Raw genomic sequence first — 26,738 nt, 5'->3', positions numbered from 1 at the left:
GAATACAGCGTATACCGATTAATTTGTCGGTGTATTTCAACGAACACGCATTTAGTCGGCGACCGGTCCCCGGTGCGGTATCACGTCCCGTTACCGGCACCCGAACACATTTCACTGTGACAAAAAAAACAAAAATAGTGCTTTGACAATCGACTACAGTGACAGTTTTCGACCAAGCATCAAGACTATTCGATGGAAATCGGTATAAGAATCGATATAACATCGTTATTCGTATAAATAGCAGTCAACAAGTGAGTACGCTCACAGAATACATAATAGTAGCAACAGAAATTGCACTCCTTTGTGTAGGATCAGATGCCGACATTTTAACGGTAATAATAATAATGCAAAATATCCAACGCACATGGTGCATTCGAAATCGCACCTTACTACTACGCTCACAAGAGCGCAAATTTTTTGTGTTCAGAATTGATCTACCTCGCAGCTCAAGCGTCAGGGTTGTATAAGCAAAGTAAAATAAATAATAACTTAATTTTAAGAAGCATTTATTGTATTTACGATTGGTAATCTTTAATCTAGTGGTGTTTGTATAATCGTACGTACCATCTCTAAAGTACCTATTAATAAACTTCAGTGTTGCAATAATTCGAAATTGGACAAATAGTTTTAAAAGGTGTAGTGTCGGAAAATAGACACGGTGAAGTAAGTTAATGTTTATATTAGTTAAAATATTTTTTTTGCTACAGTTTTTTGTCATAAGTATTTCAAAATTATTCAAAAAGTGTAGTTATTTTTAATTATTTAAATTAGTACAGTTAATTATTATTCCTAAATACTACGATTTTACATTAAAGAAGGATAACAGTGCTGTTGGAACAATAAACCTTGATTGTGACGATGATCGACCGAGCGTGTATAGAAATACGCGTGTGCTCACAGGCGCGTGGCGGTCCTGACTGATTTGCAACTTGAAGTTGTCGCGCGCTGTAGGTAATTATCTCGGCCGGCATAGGCGAGTGACGGAGGCCTGGTACGCTACAGAATACAGATCATGAATGTAGGTAAACAAAGTCCATTTCATTCAAAGAGTTGATTGTGTTGCATTCTGCTGTCTTTTTTATCGCTGATTATGTGCTAATGTTCATTTAAAAATGTTAAACTTGTTTAAAATTAAAGCATTTTGTAGGTCAACAACAATTTGCGTAACAATGAGCTGTTAAAGAACTAAGAACAATGAAATACAGCTTAAATTCTGCATAATTAAGTAACCGGTAGTCAAATGCTCTTATCTTATTACAGTTTTATAAAGTAGGGTGTCTACTTTTTATCAGGAACTGTAAAATAAAATACCATAAACATTCATTAATGAGAACTCGAAAATAAATATGCTTCATTTATAGGTTAATAATAAACCTTACATTTGTTAGTATAACAGTAATATTCTGCTTCTATGAAAACAGATAAATTTAAAATGTTGATTTATATTGTAAATATTTCGAAATGTTGATAAAAAATTATGTTGCAAGCACAGCATGGAACCACTTTTTCTATAGAATTTACTAAAAAAAACTTTCTCTACAAAATTCGCCTCTCTTTTTAGTATTTCAGCTCTACCTTGATATTCTGGTCTATCTGAAAATTTTTACGATTAGTATAACGTGGTATAACGAAGAAAAAATTATATTGCTGGTATGACTCGATTTTTCTGATGATATTTATGATTCTGTTATCATCTGATCAATAAACTAAATCCTCAAATCGATAAACTGTAGTATTTTAATATAACCGGCTTACGAATGCAACGTTCTGTAGCATCTAATATGCATTAATAAAATATGTATATGCTATATTAAAACAAAAACGCATGTCTGCTGTTGACTAAACACGAAGGTCATCGTATTTTTATCATTTAAACAAAAGTAGAGTCATATTATTTTTAAACTTTCATGGTCACAAAAATGTTTAATTACATTTAAATCGGGACTTTTACTTTTGTTTTCTGTTTCTAAGTGCGCACAGCTGTGTCATAATCGCGCATGAGCTGAAGAAAAATTAGGTCAGTATTTATTTGTTAAGAACCGGTACGCCGACACTTGAGTACGAGTAGGTAGACACGGTGACTCTAGATTAAAACCTACTTACGGAAATGCTAGTCGCCACGTGATCCGTAAAAAAAACAATACAATTAAACACCTATGTTGTAATGTTCGAGTCACATTAATTCCTACTTGACAAATAAATAAACGTCTTAGGGTGGATTCGACTAAACAAGAGTAAATATTAATCTAAGAATAAATTATTCGACATTTTGACATATTTCCCATACTGAAACTGTCAATGTGCCAGTTATACCTACTAGGAGTTATTCTCGCATAACAGTTTGGTCGAATCGGGCTTTAACGAGGTTTGATTTACATTAAACAAGAAGTAGGTGGAGTGATGACTCGCGAAAGATCGCTGGCAGAAGCTGGATGTGCCAAGAGAAGACAGAGTAAGATGGCTCGTATGGGGGGAAGCCTATGACCACCAGTGGACTGTAATAGGCTGTTGATAATACTAGTTGACGTAAAAATGCATCTTTCCTATTTAACCATTGTTTACCTTGTAGTAACTGTTATCCAATTCAAGGAAGACAGTAATAACTCTAACTCCAAAAGTGGAATACTTACTGACAGTCCGAGCATTCTAAAAATACCAAAGGAAATACCACAGGCTAGCGAAATTTATTAGGATCACAGTACTTATTTAATAGTATTGAATTTTACATCTTACGTTATGGAAATCCTTGGGGATCGCCTTTGTCCAGTAATGGACGTCATTTGGCTAAAACGAACGAACGAAATTTTACATTTCCAAAATACACAAGTTACTCATTTAATTTTAGTGTTAACTCACGCTAAGAACTGAAATAAATTAGTTTAGCAAAATCTAGGTATGAATTCATTATAACTATAAACACAATTTTAAAAGCAATTTTTATAATTTTAGTAAAATAATTTATATAATCGATATTTTAAACAATAGCTTTAAATGTTCCGCTAAGGAAACAATAAATTGAGTAATGATTATTATCCGATCCATTTTAAATTATAAATTATCGGGAATTTATATTTAAGTTGTTACCATGCAGTTTTGCTTAATGAGGGCTATCGGTTTAGCGCTCACCAGTTAGCGCCACTGTAGAGTAAGGTCCTGTCAATTGCTAGTAGCGATGACAGTGGCACCAACTGGTGAGCGCTAAAGTGGTAGGAGGACTATCGCATTTGCACTCATCAAGATGGCGCCACTGTAGAGTAAGGTCCTGTCAATCGCCAGGGGTGCCAACTGTTAAATATAAAAACGATAGCCCTCATTGTTGCGATATAAATCCTTTCCTATCTTATCTTCTACTTTAAATGAAGATTTATTGACAAAACCTAAAAAACGAAATTAGGTAGGTAATATTTTACATTTTTTGTGCCAACTCTTCATAAAAGGATTTAGCCAAAATCATAAAATCACGTCATGCCTGCAGTCTGTTTACATGGACTCTAAGGCTGGGTTGCACCCACCATCTTACTTTAACTTTGACAAACGTCAAAAATCTGTCAAACTCCATACATAAAATACCGGTTATCGTGAAAGTTACGGTCAAAGATAGGTGGTGCAACTCAGCCTAAGCAATGTTACATTTGCCAGTACCTACCTACCTACTGTTTTGATAATATACATGACTTTTGAAATGACAGCGATTTACCAACTGCTGATAAGAAGTGCATCTCTACAAACACAGACAATTTGTACATTTACAGCAGACACTCTAGGTACATATTTGTTACTTCTTTAAACTAAGCTAACTACTACCTAACTTATCTAAACTAGTGGCGCCCACGAGTTCTTGCTTGCGTGAAAAAAAAATATTTACCGTTTTTGCAACATTTTTCTTTATTGCTCCGCCTTTTCCTTCCAGCCTTCCTCGATAAATGGGCTATCCAACATAAATGATCTTTTCAAATCGGGCTAGTAGTTCCTGAGATGAGCGCGTTCAAGCAAACAAACAAACGCTTCAGCTTTAAGTTATAAGAAAATCGTATAAGAAAAATTACACTGTGTAGCTTGAGCTACCGGCTATACCTTCAATTCGTCCAAAGTCGACAATTTCAATTACCACTTGTACTACATACAGCACATCCCACTCTACGTCATAACTATTTGTTGAATATTCGTCCCTTTTACAACTGCATAAGGTCTCACAGCGTTACTTTGAGACAATGACGTCAATGACGTGCCTGTACTTGCATCAAGCAAGGAAAGGTTCAAAGTCGACTCGAGTTGAGCTACCCGTCTAAATTGAATTGGCACCTAGGGTCAATTAAATGTCATCGACTTCGATACATTTTATATGACTACATAGCTCCTCCATTTGTCTCCGTTAGCGGTGCATGACAGTTAAATAAAATGGTTCAAAAGCCTCAGTGTGATCGAACTCCAGATTTGTTAAAGAATATTCTAGTATCGAGCTCTACATTTTTTACAGAATTGTATTGCACAAACAACCCCTCGTGGTAAGCTAAAATTATGCTTGTGTTGCAAGTGGGGTGGGTTCACCCCTCCAAAATCATGCGGCGGTGGGGTTCGAACCCACGTTCCTGGGATCACGAGTCGGGATATTATTTTTTGTGGGATATAAATGATTTCCGTATTCCTTGTCTAAAAATCCATTTTTACAGTAAAACTGCTGTTGCTATGTTACCAATCCTCTGAACTAGTACAAAGTCTGAACGACTTATCCAATTAGATAAAACTACTTTTATCTTAGTTTAAAGATATGGAAAAAACCAAATACCTAATTTGTTTTGTATTCGGCATAAGATTTAAAAAAGCGGCGACATTTTTTATTCCATTTGAATTGTGATAACACTTATCAGTTAGATTAAGGTACGTTTACACCACGAGATAAAACGAAAAACAAACAAACATCGTGTTACATAATCTTTAAATATTGCCACAGAATAGTAATAGTACCATATTGCACTGAATGCTCAGTGAATAAAACTTTCACCCAAAATCTTCCATATCTAAGAAAACTTGACAATATTTTCTAATGATTGAATAAGTTCTGAATCGAACATTAGTTTTATTTTTTTAGCGAAAAGTGGAGTAAGGCAGCTGGAAAAATTGAATTTTCCGGATAGATCCATTTTATTCTGTAACCTATTATTGATAGATACTGTTTGATAGAGCTCGTGAAGCACTTTCAGGATCAGTATCAAGTTTTTCGATATCTGATAGAGTTAAGAAAGTGAGATTACTTATCGTTTCCACCTTGTAAAGGTAAATAACATTGATTTTAGTTAATGAATATACCTATAACTTAGTAAAAAATAATTTCTGGTGGAACATGCAAAAATACCTACACCTGTATGTCGCGTCATCATTTGTACTACATCACCCACCTCCGACCTTATTTCTAATAGTCACGATTACAATAGTATTGTATAAGATTTATAAGATTCATTGTCACTTTTTGTTACACGTGCGTCATCATTATGCAAAATATTTTTTTTTTTTAATAAAATTGCGCCAGTCCATTTTCCGTGTTCGCAATTTACTTACCTGATAACTTTTTTTTTTGGTACGGATATAGGTACAAAACTACAAAGTATTGTTTTTAGTTTTCACAAAAGACCTGTTTTCCTTTTTAAAGCTAAAAATAAAGCATTAAAATATGAATTCTCGTAAACAAAAATTAAACAGGTGCAGTTCGTTGTTATACGCTGCAAGTAGGTACATATTTTTAACCAAGACTGGCAGAGGTCACATGGACACGAAATTAATACGTACATGAATAATTAAGTGACCTTCGTATACTTATTGTAGTAATTAATTAAGAAATTTAAAAGTTGGATTAACTTTTAGCATAGGTACAATGCGATTTTCAATCACATATTTTAGATCGTCAAACCTAACAAATAATGTAGAGATAGAATCAACGTCATTTTTGCTTATTATTTACTAGCGACCCGTCCCGGCTTTGCACGGGTGCTAAAACATACCTATAACCTTCCTTATGAATCACTCTATCTATTAAAAAAACTGCTTCAAAATCCATTGCGTCGTTTTAAAGATCTAAGCATACATAGGGACAGACAGCGGAAAGCGACTTTGTTTTATATTACGTAGTGAAGAATTTGTTACATTAAGCCTAGTTTTAAGAGAATTTTAGAAACTTCTCTGTATTATTTCGCATCCTTGTAGGTCGTTGGATTGTTAATTACAATCTATTATTTATCGACGTGTACTCGTATTTAAATACATACATTGTGTCCTTAAAAGTCGTAACTCGTAAGCAAATTTTACTAAATTACTACTAAGTTACAGCACAGCCAGTCCAGTAGTAACTTAATTTATCTCATTGCCAGGCTCAATACGATAATCATCAAATGTCTGCTTTAAATTTTCCATTATCATACTTGATAGGATTATAATAACAGTGTCGAATTTTCAATAACCCAATACATCATTGTTTCAGATATTATAAGAATACGAGCATTGACCAACTGAAAACAACACATCAAGATGTCTTTAAGACGCGTGATAAAAGTGAAAAGAGTCCTCGAATGTGCCAGCAATGGCACCAAGCTGGTAAAAAGGAGCAGCAGTATGTGGACAAAAGATAAAATCATAAAGACTCCATACAACAACATCGAAATACCTAATGCGACTCTATACGATTACCTTTGGCAGAACCTCGAGAAATGGCCTGAAAAGACATTGGCGGTAAGCGTTTGTTTTAGATAGTAAAAAAGACGACCATTATGACGTGTTACTTATAGAATTAACTTACCATTTATAGTGGATAATTGCATTCATTTATGAGTGATTAACATTATCGCATTAAACAGTTTATTGTTTGTAACAGATACCTACTCATCAATCACCTCATAGACCTTACAAGAAACACCCTGTATGCATAATACACACATTGATGATAAGAAAATATGATAAAATGAATATTTATCATCCTTTAAACAGGAGTTCAAAGTGACTTTTTGTCACTATCATGTCAGACAAAGGCCTTTTCTGAAAGATTCTCCATCGTCAAGATTTTAAACAATAAACCTATTGAATTTTCAGGTGTTTTTATGCTCCCTTGTAGCCATTGTTTTAATGATACCTACCTTTAAATGTATACCTGCCAGTTTTACTTTATGTGCTGTAACCAAGATCCCTATATCGTCATCATTTCAGCCACAGAACGTCTACTGTTGAATATAAGACTCCCCCAATGATTTCCAGATTGCCTGGTTATTATTTATTATTATTGGTTTTTGGGCCTTCATTTGCACCAGGTCGACCAGGTTTGATCTATTGTGGCAGCCCTTGTGTTTAGAGGACACTGCTTAGTCCTGGTTACAAAAGATCTTAAAAAATAGAGCAGTTTGTACTTGCGACTCTGCTCTATTATAAAGTTCGAAATGGTGCAATTTCAGAACAAAATACTTAGGCGTAGTTGCACCACCTAACTTTGACCGTAACTATAACGATAACCGGTGTTTTTGTATGGATTTTGACAGATTTTGAGGTTGGTCACATTAAAAGTAAGATGGTGCAACCAGTGCCGTATTATCCATAAGGCACTTTAGGCAAGTGCCTAGGGGCCCACTATGACCATGGGCCCAGCACTCCCGATTAAAAAAAAAAAAAAAAAGATGTATCAGAAAAGGTCAATTTTCAAGAAATTTTAAACTATTTTGTATCCAAAAAATTTAGAAGGGTTAATATTTAAACATGCTTCTTAATCAGTACAATAAGTATGTACATTTTTATTTTTTAATGTTTATGTTAGTTTTATAAAAATATGCAAGATTTTCCTATTCTTTGTTTCATTTTTAAATGACTCGGATACTTCGTCCTGTAGATTGTGGCGAAAGTTTTTCACTTGAAGGAAGGCGATACCTTTACGATAATGATGGTACCTTCATTCAATTTCGTAATGTAGACTGTAAAAAATTCCAAATTGCGTTGTTGTGGTATGGAAAAGGGGGGCCCGAAACGAACTGTGCCTAGGGGCCCCGAGATGGTTAATCCGGCCCTGGGTGCAACCCAGCCTAAATATGAAGCCTTGATTTATTGTTGTACTAAAAGGCAATTCAGCAGCGGATACTTGAATAGATTTAAACGAGAACCTGGCCTAAAAAGGTTCTTTCTAACTCATAGGTCATTCCATTTTCAGGTATGCTCCGAAACCGGTCGAGGCTACACCTACGAGCAAGCCTTCAACCTGTCCAATGCTTTTGCCGCGAACCTCCGCCTCAAGTTAAAGATCAGAGATGGCGACACTGTGTCAGTCATGCTGCCGAATGTGCCTGACTACCCGCTTGTTGCCATGGGCATTCTGGGGGCTGGTGGCGTCATATCTACTATCAACCCTATTTATACTGCACGTGAGTATGATTTACCATATACACTCGGTGAATGGGTTACTGAGTTTTTTACGCTGCTTCTTCTCAGCACTGTCCCGTTTATTGTTCCGAAGCAGTGGCTGGGATAAAGTAATACTAGGACGTGTAAAAGCGCTTTTAAAAAGCCAATATGCAGAAAAAATACTTTTATGACTTTAGGGTTTCTTTTTAGAATAGAATAGACGTGCATCATAATTATTAACAAATTCCTTATAAAATAAAGATAAAACTTGCATAGTTACAATCGACAACACCGACATCAGACAAAACAGCAAAATATCAATTTTACAACTACATAACCCGAGTAGTGTAGGTATTAGTATCATCGTAATTTAAGCGTTATGACATCATTACTAGAAGAACAATTATTATTTCCGTATGGATGTAATTTCATTTACAGAAGGATTACATAACCCGAAGAGTATAGGTACTTAGGTCATGGTTATTCATAACTGTCGGTACAAATCAAAATAAATTATCATGTAATTTTCTCCGTATATTTATTTCGATTTTACATACGTGGAATGAAAGTGAAAATAACTTTAAGTCGAGTGTCTTGTAATGGCGTAGTTACACTGTGCGGGAAATTGACCGAGACGAGTATGCACAACGAAGTATGGGCAACGCACGGCGAAACTAACTGAAGTATGTGTTTACACGTCTCGATCAATTTCCCGCATAGTGTAACTGTGCCATAAGCCTAGGCGCAGACCACCGACTTAGTTGGCCGATAGTTGAGTCGGGCTGTTCAGTAATCAGTAATGGAGATGTAATGAAAGTGCGCACATTACACCGATTTGGCCGATTCTTCATACAAATTGAAATCGGGCCCAACTATCGGCCAACTAAAATTCGGTGGTCTGCGCCTAGGCCAAGCTGATGTTGTTGAAATAACAACTTTTTGTTTGTTTACTCGGCCTAAAAGTTGAACGGCCATTACCGCAACAACTGGTTCGTGCGACCTTGTGTTTACGCAACTTTATTGTGTGTTGTAGACGAAGGCAGAATAGTTGAAGACCCAGTAATAACGCTCTACCACAAATTACGACACTAGTTATGAATGGCACGCTATGCGCTAAGTATAGCACGTGCGGTTATCTTTTTAACCGACTTCAAAAAAGAAGGTTCTATGTTCCACTATGTAACATGCATTGGTGATGATTTTGAAATACATGAGTCTTCCGTATCTACGCCAATTATGTGAACAGCTATGGTTTTGTTGTTAACCAATGTTTGACCAATAGTTGAAAATTGGACACCCATGTCGTCCCTCATTCCAAAAGTAACGCAATATTTTTCCTATAAAAATAATTATGAACCCTTATTTGCTTATTTTATTGTTCTGATTAATGCTTCTTTCCTTTTTATCTAATATCCTGTTTTTAGATAACTATAAAAATGTGATACTGTAAAGTTACTACTGAAGTCGATTGTACCAATCAGATGCCACAAATAAGATAAAAATGATTGCACTCAGCAACCCACAATCGGTTTTTAATATTAACGATATCGTCAAGTAGATTTATTGCAAGATTGCTACAAACAACCTCAGTCACGTAGGCAACTTTGATAGTTATGGGGTAAACTACAGTAATTTGAATATTATCTTTATCAAGTTTGTTGAATGATGATCTTTGTATTCAATTGGTTCCAAAGTCCAGCATGACTTGTGTAAGGGAGCGCGCGCACGGAGAACATTTCTAATACTTGCCCCTTCTACAGACTTTCAAGGTTACATGTATTCAAATTAAGTCCTTTAACTACGAGTGTTACAAGTGTTAGGTACATACTAAATTATATTAATCTTCATAATTCAGTGATTTACTTTGAGATTTCATTGAATACCCGCTCGCTCTACATTTACGGACTTAGATTTAATTTCCATTACTAATTTTATAACTTTTCCAATTCCAGATGAGGTGCAACGCCAACTGGTGCTATCCAAAGCCAAAGTGGTCGTGACGATGCCAGAAATCCTAGGCGTAGTCAAGGAAGCACTAAAAATAGCGAAATTGGACACCCCTGTCATTGTAATCAAGACAAATGGGGACCCCACTCCGGAGGGGACTTTGTGCTTCAACGAGCTGAGTGAAGATGTCCACGTGGATAAGTCCTGCTTAAAAGATGTCAGAAGAACGCCAAAAGATATCGCCTTCTTACCTTACTCCAGCGGCACCACAGGAATGCCGAAAGGCGTGGAACTAACGCATAGAAACTTAATAGCTAACTTTGAACAAATGAATGACCCGCATATTAGGAATTACAGCGATACTACAGGTTGGTAATAAGTTTTGTTACTGGATTTTAATTGTTTCGTTGGGGCAGAAAAGTTCTCGAGTGGCGACCACGGGCCGGAAGGCGTAGCGTGGGCAGGCCCCACACTAGGTGGACTGACGATCTGGCGAAGGCTCGGTCGTTATGCAAATTCTTGGGGGAGGCCTTTGTCCAGCAGTGGACGTTATTTGGCTGAAACGAACGAACGATTCTAATTATTTACTCGTATTGTAATAAAGTAGGTACAGATTATGTGTGCAAAACTATGCCGAATCACGACAGTGCTAATCTATCTATATAATATAAAAATGAAACCCGTTTTCCGTTGTCACGACATAACATGAAAACGGCTTGACCGATTTGGCTGATTTTTTTTTGTAGTTTTCTAATACTCTGTACAAGGTTTTTACGGAAAAAATATAAAGAAAATCTCTACGCTAAGGCGGTACGAAGTTCGCCGGGTCAGCTAGTCTTAAATAAAATTAATTTGTCTATCACACGTCAAAATGTACATTAAATTGTGATACATCTTCACGAAGTGCATCAAGACAAAAATAATAAAAAAACCGGAAAAAATCCATCTCAAGAAAATCACAAACTTGCTATTGATACTGATGATAATAATATCATGAAAGAAAACAAACAACCTACAAATAACGACATAAACTTAGATAACGTTGCACCGAATTATTATCCGTTAATTACTAAGATGTAGGTACCTACTATGATCGCTAGAGACAATGCTGGTAATAAATTAACATAAATTTATTGGCAGACTTAAATATAGTTGTGAGAATATTGCAGTTGCCTTTATGACATAGTCAGTCAAATTATTATGGTCCTCAATCCATTGTCTTAAGATTGTATTTGCTAAATCACCTATTAAGTGATTAAGTTAAATTATGCGCATGTTATTTCTATCTTAAATAATTTGTTTCTATGTAGTTAATAGTATAGAACAAACAACATGTTAAAGTTTATTGTCACTTAATGTTAAATTTTAATATTTGTTTTTTAAATTAACAGAATGTTACTCTTCACTTTTGCATTGAAGAAATATAAATAAATAAAAACGTTTATTGCTGTGTAAAACACATAAAGGGAATTACAAGAAACAAAATTATTTTACATTATATAGCTAAAAGAAAAAGTAAATGGAGGTGGTTCAGCATGTGCCGCCAAGGAATATCTGCCCTAGACAGCGCTGGTTTTCAGCCACCACCATATTTTCTCTTGAGGCGTTGGTCGAGAAAATGGTCATTTAAAAGGTTGAAACCTCAAACATTAGCCTACGACTTACGAATCTATTTTATTTAGTTGGTTTTGTTTTACGAGTAAGATCTTGCGTATACCTAAACCAATAGAGACATTAATATCATTTGCTAATGGCATTTCACAGCCCGTGAATGCCCATAACTTTTAATGTAAATCAAAGTTTGGGACTATTTAGGACTTCTAAGATGTGTCCACTTAAGTTCTGGACCTCTATTTGAAAGAAGACTTTTCGTGACTTGTACCTGACAACATTGCAGCCATTTCACTGCAATGAAATTTAAATCGCTAAAATTACAATCCAAATTCCAACTTTACTTACAGCAACCCACCAAGATTCCATAATGGCTCTGCTGCCTTTTTTCCACATTTATGGCGCTTCAGCTATTATGTTCCACAAGATGTCCGTTGGCGCCAAGCTTGTGACGGTGGCCAAATTCCAACCGGAGAAGTATCTTCAGGCCTTGGAGAAGTTCAAGATTGACGTGCTGTACCTTGCCCCTCCGATTTGTAAGTAATCTTTTCTGTTACTAATACACTGGACTTCAAAGAAATGGGTCGGTTAGGTCTTCTTTATTTTCAAAAGTACTTGACATATCCTTAGTCTTTATTTTTGAAGATGTTGAAGATTTTCTAATCGATCCTTTTTCTTTGTGGTTCAGTAAATATAAACGTGTCCATATTTTGGTTACCTTTTCTTTATCTTGTAAAGTTGAGCCTTAGGAGCAGTGCTAGGGCCAATATTGTAGCCCTTAACCTGCGATAAGCACTACTTTTTGTCGCAAAAGTTCGAAGGAGATGACATAAAATAAAAGGATACAACACATTAAACATTGTCCATCTAGTAAGAAAATAAAGTGTTTATGATTGAGTGACACGCGCATGATACCTAACGGTTATCTGTGACAGATGAACATTGATATTAAAATGCAATCCTCAAGACTTAGGTAGTTGAAACCTTGGGATTATTGGTCAATTAATCGAAGTTGAAAATTTTGTATTACATAACATTATTTGAGAAAAGAAATTGGTCCTTTCAGGTTTACTAATGGGAGCGCACCCAGCGGGCACCTCACAAACGTACCAGTACTTGAAGTCGGTGATCAATGGTGCGGCGCCACTGGCGGAGTCCGATGTTAAGCGGTTCCTATCCAAAGTCAAGGTGAATAGAACATTAAAGCTTATTTAGGTTTATTTTCTGCAAAAAGGCTTTTATAAAGCGCTGTTACTCATCCTTGTATTACTGTAATCAACACTGATTCGGGAAAATTAATGGGTCAGTGATAGAAGAAACAGCGCAAAAAATTTGTCACCGTCACCATTGCCATTGTGACCAATATGCTAGTTGTTTCTCGACAATTTAAGATACATATTAATCCAATGATATTCCAAGATATAATTATATTCATTTAAAGTTAATTAATAGTGAACATTTTTTATTTCTTTCCAGCAAGAGTTCGACTTTCGCCAAGCCTACGGTTTGACGGAAACCTCCCCTCTTGCGTTGATGCCTCCGAGAGGCGTAAATAACTATTCAATTGTAGGATACCCAGTCTCCAACACAGAAGCTAAGGTCGTTGACGATAACCTGAACAGCTTGGGACCGAATGAGGTGCGTATATTTTGTGATAGAACATTCTTGAACCACTCTAAACCATCAATATATAGGCAAATGATCTGGTGGAGCTCGCGGGAAGTACCTGGGCAGCTCAGGAACGGTTGTCGTGGAAATCCTTGTGAGGCCTTTGTTCAGTAGTGCACGTCATTTAGCTAAAACGAACGAACGATAGGAAAACGTCTCCGTGCTTCTCAGACACGTCTTACCGGGGAAGATCCTTCGATTAAATTGCCACTGGTAAATTAGAGAGAGTCTCATTCTTGCAAAATGATGATGATGATGATCGGCTAACGTAGCATAGGACAGGACACCTTGCTCAATAGATAGACGATGTCAAGAGGCTTAATTTAGTTTCGGAGCCACATGATAATGAAGTATTTTTCCAATTTCAGACAGGAGAGCTCCTAATCAGAGGCCCTCAAGTGATGGTTGGGTATATGGAAAACCCGCAAGCCAATCGCGAAGTGTTCACCCCAGACGGCTGGTTCCGAACTGGTGATCTGGTGGTTACTGATGAACTGGGACAAGTCACCATCACTGACAGACTGAAGGAACTGATAAAGGTAAGGAGAAAATAGAATCAGTGGTTAGATCGATGCATGTTACGCATTTATCAATACCAAGAGTATTTAGAAAAGTAGAAAACTTATGGTCGCAAAGCGTAGGTCTTACACTGATTGGTGTCATAAAAGTTGTAAACACAACTAACAAAAATAACTAAGCGGATGTTATGCATGTTAAAATGCAGCTGGCATTATGCCAAAGTATACTGTTTTCAAAACAAAAATAAACTACAGATTTGTTATAAGTCATAACCGACGTTTAACCTTCTGCCCGCACTTTCTAGAAAGACACCGACAAAATATTTCCATACTACAATGACTTAATTAGTTTTCTAGATGTTTGTCAGTGTTGTTTATTATTTACCCTTGCAAAATAATTTACAGGTTAAGGGTTTCCAAGTACCTCCAGCAGAATTGGAGGCGGTCTTGCGTGACCACCCCGCCGTCAACGATGCGGCTGTCATCGGAATCCCACACCCAATCAAGGGCGAAGCACCCAAGGGCTTCGTGGTGCTCAATAGCGGTCAAAAAGCCGACCCTGAGGATATCAAGGCATTCGTCAAAGAAAGGGTAGCGCCGTTCAAGAAGATAGACGAAATTGTATTCATAAACAGCATTCCCAAAAGTGCATCGGGGAAAATCCTTAGGAAAGACTTGAAGGCTCAGTATTCTTAAGTTTAATGCAGTATTTTCTTTGTAAAGTACATGTTGTTACTTTTCGTGACATACAGTCGACGGCACATCAGACTTATACCTCTACCACGAAAAACTTCCGACTTCGAATCGTTTGCGGATTCGAAATCGAATTCGAAAAAGATTTAGTATGAAAACTTAAACAGCGCGTGTGAACGTGACCAGTAAACTCAGTATGAGAAATACTGTTAAAATAAGTTTCGTTTTAGAACGAAGAGTTCGTTGAGATCGTCACACTATCGTTGAATTCGAAGACTGGGTATTGAATTTTATCGAATACGCAAACGATTCGAAGACGAATCTTTTTCGTGCTAGTTACATAATTCTGTTGGAAAATAACACCTACTATATTTTAGTCCGGGAGCACGTAGAATTTTGTCCAATGACCCCAAGCTACTCATCCTTATCGCTTGCGCGTAATTATGTTGCTGTCGCGACTGTGCGACGGGCGCCCGCAGTGAGTGTGCGAGCGTGACAGCAACATAATTACGTGCTCCCGGACCAGACTATACTTATAACTATTGAAAGTTCCACAATTTCAACATAGGTATTTGTCCGTACAATGCGTCACTATCAAAAACCTTAAAAACTACGACTGAAGAGGGACCAAAAGCGTTACAATGTATAAGAGTGGTTATTTTTGATAATGCATTAATTTTTGGACTTTATAGGGTAAAGGATTTTGTATTAAAACAGTACATTTTTGGACATTATGTTGTACTTAAAGTTCCTAGTTTACGTATCAATGTTTAAAGCGAACCGTCCACACGGCTAATTCAACATGCACGTAAAAAATCAATCAACTAACATTTTTTTTCTAAATGAATAACAAAGTATCAGTATGACATTTGCAGAATATTATCAGTTTTGTAAGCTTCATTTTTGTAATTAAATAATAATGTTTTTAGTTAAGGGAAAGTAATTATTAAGAAAATGTATAATTTAACTCTAGTCGCATAGAATTGCTTTCAGATTTAGTAATTTTAATACCATTATGGTAACAATATTGTTACACTTAATACTTTTGATATACAGGATGTTAGAGACATGAAGGCGAAATGTTAGTAAGAATCAATTTGAAAAGACAATCATCTTACATTAACTTCTTTTGTTTTAACCAAAAAAAAAAAACAGTTATAGTAGAGTGGAACTACGACCTAAAGATGTTTAATTTATAAAAAAAGAATACCTATTTTTTTTATCTTTAGGTTAACCACCTGGTTAGGGGTGATTAATTTGTGGTGGTGGAAGATGAAGAATTTTAAAAAAAGGTATTTTTAAAATCAGTTTTCGCAAAACTGTCTCTTCCACCCTGATAAGTATGACTAGTTAGTAAACCAGTTTTATAATAAGTATTGTTATTTCTATATGTTATAGTTTTGATATTAATACAATTTTGTATATTTATTTTTGTGCAATAAACAGCAAATAAACATGTATTGCATTTATCATTCAGTTATTTTATTTTCAATATCAATTTTCTTCTTTAAAATGCTATCTTTAAATTCGAATTTAGATTAAGTAAGATGGTTAATCTAAAGGCTACTACATCAATACAAAAGTTATGTATTTGAATTTTATAACATCATTATATCGGTCATTAGTTCTCATTGCACATGTCATGTCTGTCCTTGTCGCTCACGCTGATTATCACGCTTTGCGTGAGAGAGACGAATATATTCGACACTGTATATCGATGTAAATAGTAGCCTCACTTGGTACGTAATCTTAAGGCGTTGTCGGTGCAATGCACCTTCTATGGGTCATGGTCATTGCAATCAGGTCTCTTGTTAGCCCGCTTATGGACTGAATTTGTAATATAAATCATGATTTAAAGTCGACGTGTTGATGTAATGGAGCCATGTCGGCTGTTAGAGTGGCTTTTTAATCCACATAGAGTACTTTAAAAGCTGCTGAACCCTTCCAAGGTCATAATCCAGTGCGGTCTTTTAATAAACTACTTAATACGATATCGAATTATTAAACAAACCAAAATATCTAACAAACGAAAAGTAACTTCACCAACCGGAGCAAAGTCCAAATAAAACTTAATATTCAGTGAGTGTAAAACATTATCAACAACGCCACATTCACTTCTAAACATTACGATAGCTATGTCGTGTTTCACAGTGCGATCCAAATATTTATTCGATAAGTTCAAAACAATATCAAGTATTAAATTAAGATACAGTCATGTTTGGACAAGTGAAAATGTTGTACAATCTCCGTATAAAGATGTGGTGATACCAGAAACGACTATAGTGGATTATGTTTGGAGGAATTTAGACAAATGGCCAACCAAGACCGCAGCGGTGAGTACTGTTACAATATTTTGGTTGCAAGAAAAGATTGTGTGGTAAATACTACTACTAGCACTTGCATCATACATTTATGGGTTGATTCTCGAAGGTTGCCTTTAATGTTCGAACGGATTTTTTGTCAGCTGTTCAAAAGCCCAATTTTCCTAAGCATGATTTACTGCCAAATAGTTCCCTAATCAAAAAGGTAAAAGGGTTCAGTGAAACCCATGTAAAAAGAAAAGTGGATATACGGGGACTATAATTATTATGAAAAATTCGTGTATGTATTTACCTAAACCTAAACAATATAAAGTTATGTAAAAGAAAAGAAACACGCAAACTCATAAAAGAGATAAAAATGTCCTATTGTTGATATTATTGTTAACTGATACAGTAACATTGTTGATAAAATTAATTTTAGTATACAGCACATTTTAGACTAAGATTTTTGTTGCAAAATAGACTGTGTTACAACGAGATAAGACGCCACTGTGTGAAGCTTGATGTGCCTTTGTCCGTACGATAAAACGATGTTTATGACTACATAGTAGTTATCATAGATAATTTCTGTCAGCCCAAACCCTTAAATGGTTTCTGTCCGTTATAAAGGACATGTCAAACAATTGCCTACAGAATCTAAATTAACCCATTATAGACTAGCGGTCCCATATGGTACCACTTTTTTGTGTGTTTTAATTTGGCTCTATACATTAACACGAGAAAAGATGCAGTGCTCTGATTGATGCAAGTCGTAGCCAATAGATATGGTCTATGCTTCTAGGAATAAAAATTGACAGGTATTCTTTTCAGTTGTGTGTAATTGATGATTGAAGTGAGCGCATCAAAATTTTCTCTTAAAAATTGACGCGCCATTCAAGTAAGTGATCATATTTTTTTTGTGTGATAGTGAAATACTGATTTTGTTACAATCTTGTATTCTCCATAAGTGCTTTTATTGTGAAATGGTGTAAAATTACGTCGATAGGTAATAATAATGGGAAATATTGTATGTCAAAATTACTGGTACCGTACGGTACCGCTAGCCGCTTACCGTGTCTTTTCAATTATTTTATGATTTTTAGTTTTTACTGTATTTATTGGGAAGTATGTGATATATTCAATGGTATATAAGGTATACAGCAAGATAAAGTAAAATAGTTACCTATACTTTACAAAACCATGGGTTTTTATTTATTTTAGATGTAACTTACACGAAACATTGGCAGTTTTGGAGGACGATGAAGGTCCCAAGACGAAGCAGATATTTATAGAACGAACTTGGGATAATTGCAACTCTCGAACAATATTAGAGTATAGAAAATGTTACGTGGAGCTAAGTGCAGCGTGCAATGCCAAGCTCCATTCCAAATTTTTGAATATTCAAAGATAAAAATGAATATTGCTTACCCAATATACAGTTTTTTTTACATTTAATATCACTTCTGTTATTTGCTTGTATGTTAATACATATAATAATAATAATAAAATATATCATTTTCCCTATTTTTATAAAATCCATGATAAAGTTATGTTTTAACTGACTGACACGGTAAGAGGCTAGCGGTACCATATGGTACCAGCATTTTTTTTCTAGATTACAGGTCGGATCATTTTTTTAATGCTTGTATAGCATTATGTAGACCATAATTATGAAAATATTTCAAAAAAACAAAAATCTGACACTTTAAGAAAACTCAGTCTATAATGGGTTAAAGCAATTTATCGACTTTCAAGGGATATTTTATAAAAAGCATGATATTTGATGTGAAACACGGGGCAGTAGTTCCATAAAAAACCGCGAATTTTAAAAATTAAGTCAGTTGAATAACTGCAACAACAAGGTCAAGTTTTCGCTGTTGATAAATATGGCAACACTGTGGGTATTACACATGTTCTAGTGCTTTATTGACTGATTTTAGAATATTAACGAATAAAACTGACGATTATTGCCAAAACTGTAAAAAAATATCGATTTTTTTTATTCATTTCAAGGTTACAAATGTTGTGTCACTTAAAACGGACAACGCCATGTATCAGTAATAAATACTCATGTTGATTTTTAGTCATTTTTACCCCATTTCCCCCTTTTAGGGGTTGAATTCTGAAATAACCTGAAACACGTGTTTATTAATTTATCCATAGGAGTACTCCTGTGAAGTTTCGAATTAAATAGTGCAACTAATTTTGTTTCGCCCTACAAACTTTGGACCCCCATTTCACCCCCTTAGGGGGTAATTTTGGAAAAATCCTTTCTGATAACACCCTTAGACCCTAATAAGAACCTACATGCCAAACCTTTGTGTCTTTATACCCACCGGTTTGGGATTTATGTTGATATATCAGGCAGTCAGTTTCTCTTTTTAATGTCTGGGTATTTTTTTTTTTGATAAATTTATGTAAAATCAACAGTAAATAGTCCGGATGGATTGCAAAAGGCGCTGGATTAGCCAGAGGCTGATTATCAGGGATTCCTGTATTGTTATTAATAAAAGTTGTTTTACGTTTGTTTTCCTAAACTGGCAATGTCCGCCCTACTAAGTGACATGGATGTAATGCTAAATAATTGGCAATGTCCGTTTTGAGTGACATGTCATAACTTCTATACTAATTGAAATTTTTTCAAAAAGAAAATATTTTTTTCTTAATCTATCAAAACACTACCTTAATCCCAAAGAAGAACGGTCATCTGTGACCCAGACCCGACAGAAACGAGACATACCTCAGTTTTTTTGTCATGTCTTAATTAGTTAAATTATATATTTTTTATATTCGAAATCTATGTATAACACCAAATTATTGCCCTTTGTTTTTGTTCAGGCGTCATACAAAAACTAATACAAAATGCCTATTTACACCAAAATTGGTAAATGTATGTACCTGAATAGCTGCTATGGAATGTATCTAGGTGACTTGGAGATACAGCTGGATTATACAGGGTGGAAACGAGAAGTTACAAAATCCAAAAATTCAATGTTACCAGCTTCCATAATCTGTAACCTATTATTGGTGCCGTTTGAAAGAGCTCATGAAGCACTTTCAAAATCAGTAACTAGTTTTTCGATATCTTGTATAGTTTAGAAATAATCGAGTGAGATCACTTATCGTTCCATATGTATAACCACCCTGTATAATCCGGCTGCATCTCCAGGTCACCTAGATACATTCCATAGCAGCTGTAATAGACATTTAGGTACATACATTTACCAATTTTGGTGATAAATAGGCATTTTGTATTAGTTTTTGTATGACGCCTGAACAAAAACAAAGGGTAATATTTTGGTGTTATACATAGATTTCGAATATAAAAAATATATAATTTAACTAATTAAGACATGACAAAAAAACTGAGGTATGTCTCGTTTCTGTCGGGTCTGGGTTTTTTTTGTATGGGGCGTGACCGTTCTTCTTTGACCATTTTTGAAGCAAGGGTTCAATGAGTGCCAATTTAAGGGTTAAAATGCCGTAGCGCCTCTTTATTAGGTATAGAAAAAATGTTTTTCATTGGTTTTGAACTTTATGTAATCTCAATAAAGTTCAAAATACTTACATTTAATACATACATGTTACCTATAGTCGAAAGCACATCGGACTCTATGTTTTTGTTCACACTCCTCAACTATAACAGTGCTTTTATTTAACTAAATAATAGAGAGATATTTAATGGAGTTTATCTTTAAGTACTTTTGAGAATACAAATGATCGCAGATTCACTTATTTTTTTTTTTTCTAAATTCCAGGTCTGTGCTTTGGCCAACCGAGGGTACACCTATGAACAAATGTATAAGTTGACCCAGAAATTTGGTGCCAATCTTCGAAAGAAGTTCAACATTGATGATGGAGATACAGTAGCCCTTATATCGCCAAATAGTCCTGAGTATCCTATAGTAACTTATGGTGTTTTAGCTGCTGGAGGAATTGTTACAACTTTGAACCCTGTGTACACGCCATGTGAGTTATTTTCCTGTGATATCGGAACATTTAGTAATCTTTGTTCCATACCTATTCCGTCTTCCGTACTTTACATGAGTTTATTTTTGTTTTTCATTGTGTACTATAAATAGTATGTATTTGAATATTTTAGAATAAATGATTGTTCGAGTGTAAATACATTTCCATTTACCTCTTTTTAAATGGTTAGGCTTACACGTGGCGTACGGTAGCGTCAAATATTCCTATCGACGCCATACGCCAACTTTAACTTTATATACGGCCTGCAGTGTTTATGATTTCTATTTTTGATTTTACAGCTCATGTATTTTGTAAAGCTATACAGGTTGTCCCAAAAACAATGGATTATCTTACAACAATCGAAAGGCCTCCTCAAGATCTCCTCAAGAAAAGGAAAATGTAATTCGTAATCTCGCATCGTAATCGCAGGTGTCAATTTTCTAAAAATACAACTCGATAGTTACAAGGTTATCCATTGTGTTTGAGACACATGACAACAATTTTCAAAATATGATAATTTTCTAACTTTCCAGATGAAATCCAGAGACAAATTGAACTATCAGACGTGAAACTTGTAGTAGCTGATGCAGATTTAGTGTCTTCTGTAAAAGAAGCCTTAAGATTAGCTAAAATAGATTTGAAAATAATCTCTATTGATATCAACAAACCTTTACCTGAAGGCACAATATCCTATAAAGAACTTGTTGATGATCAGTATGTTGATTTAAGCATTTTGAAGGAAGTGAATCGAAAACCGCACGATGTTGCATTTCTACCGTATTCCAGTGGAACTACTGGACTACCTAAAGGAACAGAACTTACAAACATGAACCTCGTAGCTAATTGTGAACAGCAAAATACTGAGCTGAGACAGCATAGTCATACTTCAGGTATTGTTTAAATGTGGATTTTAATTATTCTCAAATAGCATTAAATTACCTGCAACGCAGGTAAAATGGTTTCCATTTAGACGTTAATATTTTGTTTCTATCACCAAAAATGATTTCTTCATTTTCAGAAAGTTATCAGGATTCATTATTAGCTATTTTACCAATGTTTCACTCTTATGGATTGTCATTAGTGATGTTGCACAAGTTATCAGTTGGATTAAAATTGGTCACTCTACCGAAATTTCAGCCAGACACCTTTTTGAAGGCAATGCTCCAATATCAAATCAATATGTTATTTTTAGCTCCTCCAATGGGTTAGTATGTATATTTTTAATTTCAGAGTAGGTACCTACTTTTTATTAATTTGATCAGATTGACAAGCTCTAAATGTAACCTTAGAATACGATTTAGAACCATTTCTTACTAAGTCTATGTGACATGCAACTAGATTTATTTCTTCAAATAACAAGTTGATATAAGGTCATAGCAGACTTATCAACTCGGAATGGGAACAACATTGTATGGCCTTTCGCGAGCTGTTACGCGAGGCGTTTACGTTATGGTGCGGATAAGACGTATGCGTTAGAAGTTTCATACAAAAAGTACTAACCGCCTCGAGTTGATACGGTTACGATCCCTTTCCGGGTTCATAAAAATGTGCTACTCGTACGTCCTTAAGATGGATACGGATGACCTCCAGCTAGATGAAGCTACGATAAACTTGAAATTACTAAGTTAGGAGAGAAAGTAGATGTAATATGTCAATCATGATAAAAAAACCATCGTTTTAACATTTCAGTTCTCTTTCTTGGATCAAATGAAATGGTGACGAAAAAGCATTTTGAGAGCGTACACACAGTCACATCAGGTGCTGCGCCTTTGCCGTCAACTGATATTGAAAATTTATTTAAAAAGGCGGAGGTGCGAGTAAATTTGTGTATTTTTATTGATCATCTTCCATCTAATGGCGTTTCTTCAAGTCGTTCCCATAAGTAGATAGATTTAGAAGTTACTAGCTTGCCACAAAAAAGAACTGGTGAACGTGGACGTATATACGTTTATCCGTTTCTTTTTTGTAGCCAATATTTTTGCAAATGTCAAGTGGAATATTGATACAACTTGTACATACTTGAACATAGGTGAATTACTTACCTAGTTCTTCCATAGATTCTGTTGAAAGAATTATCGATTATAACTTTAACTTAAATTTTCAGCGTGAAATCAACTTTTGCCAAGGATACGGCATGACAGAGGCAAGTCCACTAGTGACGCTGAATACCAAAGGCAACAAAAATTACGATGCAGTGGGATACGCCATTCCTAATGTGAAACTCAGAGTGGTAGATGGGAATATGAATAATCTTGGCCCTGGTGAAGTAAGTACATGCGTTTGGTCTTCAGCTTTGACAATAATAATTGATATACTTTATAGTACACCTCATAAAAAAGAAGACACAATAAGAGATTAATAATTTCAGAAAAGCAACAAGTGATCGAAATAAGTAGGTATAAGTTAGTTTTGGGCTGTCTTAATCTATTATCAGAGGAACTTTATACTAAACATAAAATAGCCCGCAATACTATTCGTAGAAGAAAATATAATTTGTCTGCTTCATCCTTTTGAATACGGTCAAATTAAAAAACAATCGCACATGTTTTCACACTGAATACGAACATAAAAGTTGTAAAGAATGCTGTTAACAAATTAGGTTTTTCTAGTTCCGAAAAGATACGAAGGAATTACCCCAGGTTCACATCGCCTACGTTATCTGTCTGGTGGTTACATAAAAGAAAGTGACTGGACAACTCTAGCCATCTAATTTATGAAAGCTTTCTGAACCTGTTAATTTGAACTAATTTATTGAATGTGATGTATTTTAAGAATTCAATCATCAGAAACTATTACTCATGAAAATAAACGAAAAATGAAATCATCACTACCTGTTTAGGATTACGTAAATACATAAGACATGACACTACGATCTATTTGAGTTGAATGAACCTCATCTAATAGTCCATTGTGTGTTTTAACAATTACGCATCCTTTTCTGGAAACGTCAATAAATACATGAAAAAAGCGACAATGCTCAGCAAGCTACTGTATACAGAAAATTAGACCTTATTTCACTAAGTTAGATTTTAATTTACCAAACAATTGCTAAAACTTACAACGCTAACTCATGTCTGACTCTAGAAATCACTGTTGGTGACGTGAGTGAGTTATCACCACAGTTCAAAAATAACAAGCTGTTCCCAAACTAATTAAACTCATCAAGTAAATTATTTAGAAAGTAGAAAAAAACATCACGGTCGGTCTATAATACATCGGTGCCTGGATGCGAGCGGCGCAGGAAAAATCCTTGGGGCAGGCCTTTGTCCAGCAGTGGACGTCTTTCGGCTGAAACGAACGAACATCACGTCGTAAGGTCTCCGCTACAGAGACTCGATCCTCTTCATTTACCAAAACCGAACCCAATTTACATGGATGGACGTGCTAGTGACTTTGAAATAAATTACACAGAAATTTATTAATACATGGTGGGAAAAGTTGGTTAATGAAACACTCCCATGAAATTATCCACGCGTCTCTACCTCGAATCGTTTTCGAGAAATCAAGCGTTGCTATTTGCAAAAAAATTTTTGATCCACCTATGTTAACATTTTTCAGACAACTTCTTTCAGAAATAAAACCGTTTGTTCTGTTTTTCCTACACGTTACGTTTTCGCATGATGTCAGAGGCAAACTATTCAAAGCACTTATTTCATTACGCCCACAGACCGGGGAGCTCGTCATAAAAGGACCTAACATAATGAAAGGGTACAAGAATAACCCGGAAGCAAACAGCGAAGTGTTTTTGGAAGATGGCTGGTTCAGGAGTGGAGACATAGCAAATATTGACGAGACTGGAATGGTCTACGTCACTGATAGACTTAAAGAGCTTATTAAGGCAAGTGTTGAAGACAATTTTATGTTTATTGAGAGTTTCAAGTAGGTACTTCCTTATAAGGAGAATTGAATTATTTTCAATGTTAAAATCGGGAACATCCTCATTCCTCAAGATTGTCATTTACTTTGCCTAAATTTAAAGATTTGTTGATTTTAAGAATCTTTCGAAGAAGTAATTATTTTGTCGTACCTAAACTAATGTCCCTGTTAACCCCTCTAAGTAAACTTTTATGTCTGTGTTAGCAGTAGGTTTACTCCAACTCTATTTTGTATTTTGTTTGTATACCTACCTCTATTTTGCAACAACATATAAATTGTAATGTGACATGCAATAAACGTTTTGAATTTGAATTTGAAAAAAAAAAACTCAGCAATCAACATGGATGAAACTAGCGTTCCTCCAATCTCGACCCAGAAGTCTTGACATCGATAAGCTATTATCACCTTAATTGTATGTGTCAATGAACATCTGATTCCAGGTGAAAGGCTTCCAAGTCCCCCCAGCAGAGCTGGAAGCAGTTCTAAAGGAACACGCTTCAGTTCACGACGCTGCTGTAGTCGGTATACCAGACCCTAAGACTGGTGAACGTCCTCTAGGCTTCATCGTTCCTAAGTCAGGAGTAAACATAAAGACTGAAGACGTCATAGAATTTGTAAGCAAAAGAGTGGCGCCTTACAAGAAAATAAGAGAAATTGTTGTTCTTGATAGCATACCAAAGAATGCGTCTGGGAAAATACTGAGAAGGGAGTTGAAAGAAAAATACAGCTAAAGAAACGGAATAGAATTTAATATACAACTTACGTAAAGTATAGATGTAATCTGATGTGTAAAGAATTGTTTGCAATTAAGTGAAATAAATTAAAAGTTTTGTATGACTGAAAATACAGTTTTACTAGAGTATTCTTATATTATTATGACTATTGACTTACTAAAAATACCAAATTACACTTCAGTGAATTCATTATTTATACTAAAAATATTTATGTAAATTTTTCTGCGAATTGTTTAATTTGATATCATAAATAGAAATCAAATAAATAGCCTGTTCCTTTGTACATGTAAGCAATTAATTAGAATTACAAACACTTCAAGGTAATCTACGTTACAATCCATAAGCTAATTAGCATATAGATATTATTATGGCTTTAATGTTCCATAGAATTGAACAAAGGTATTTACTACAAAGTCGAATAAACAAGTTTTAATACGCATCAAAGGATAACCTTAGGTCATTGTGTAATTGTTCTTCCTGTAAAAACTTCATTCTATAGTTATTTATTAACTACTTTTAAAATTATCATTCTACAATAGTAGATTTCCCTTTTCATTCAGGACACCATTGCAATCTACTTTGCTCTACCACCACTTTAGGACAACATTTTTATCGGCTGGTGCTGAGAAGGGTCAGAAAAATCTCATTCACTTTTACAAATAAATATCATCTTCATCAACAGCCCTTTACAGTCCACTGCTGAACTATGAGCCTCCTCCACTATAGTGGATAGTTTTGCCATGATCTCCACGCTTGGCAGGCGGGTTGGAGATCGCAGTTTTATAAGATTGATGTTTTCAGTGAGCGCTGCTGTCCGTTCTCTGTTTAATGTATAAATAAATATACCCTCAGTCACAAATAAATATGCTTTTACGTACAGGTAAGTAGTTTTCAATAATTGCTCACGTTATATTGTACAGTAAAAGTTTACTTAAACTTACTTGTTGCTCACCATTTGTGACGGCATATTTTACACTTTATTTTCTAAAAAGAAAACATCATGGAAGTAGCAATAGAACTCAAATTGTTTTACACTTAATAAATAAATAGGTAAG

The 26,738-nt window shown here is 35.2% G+C and overlaps 1 protein-coding gene across 1 annotated transcript; it reads left to right on the top strand.

Annotated features, from left to right (window-relative positions):
- The first annotated feature begins 1 nt into the window (after position 1).
- On the top strand, positions 2-25,793 carry LOC135078296 (uncharacterized). Its single transcript, XM_063972893.1, has 17 exons — positions 2-251; positions 6,473-6,720; positions 8,177-8,387; positions 10,320-10,682; positions 12,276-12,461; positions 12,992-13,113; positions 13,402-13,563; positions 13,962-14,132; positions 14,517-14,801; positions 16,877-17,137; positions 20,863-21,073; positions 21,607-21,963; positions 22,092-22,277; positions 22,763-22,884; positions 23,178-23,339; positions 24,741-24,911; positions 25,390-25,793. Exons 2-17 carry the CDS (start codon positions 6,520-6,522, stop codon positions 25,678-25,680), a joined length of 3,462 nt encoding a protein of 1,153 aa, XP_063828963.1. The 5' UTR covers positions 2-251; positions 6,473-6,519; the 3' UTR covers positions 25,681-25,793.
- The last annotated feature ends 945 nt before the right edge of the window (positions 25,794-26,738 follow it).

Source organism: Ostrinia nubilalis, chromosome 14 (assembly GCF_963855985.1).
Source record: "Ostrinia nubilalis chromosome 14, ilOstNubi1.1, whole genome shotgun sequence".
Taxonomy (NCBI): domain Eukaryota; kingdom Metazoa; phylum Arthropoda; class Insecta; order Lepidoptera; family Crambidae; genus Ostrinia; species Ostrinia nubilalis.
This window is presented reverse-complemented; position numbering and strand designations above follow the sequence as displayed.

What these genes read in the sequence shown, in the direction of transcription:
- LOC135078296 (XM_063972893.1), top strand. Translation starts at nt 6,520, where the DNA reads ATGTCTTTAAGACGCGTGATAAAAGTGAAAAGAGTCCTCGAATGTGCC. An exon ending in GGCCTGAAAAGACATTGGCG is followed by an intron (nt 6,721 to 8,176) that starts GTAAGCGTTTGT and finishes TTCCATTTTCAG; the next exon opens with GTATGCTCCGAAACCGGTCG. An exon ending in GACTTAAAGAGCTTATTAAG is followed by an intron (nt 24,912 to 25,389) that starts GCAAGTGTTGAA and finishes ATCTGATTCCAG; the next exon opens with GTGAAAGGCTTCCAAGTCCC.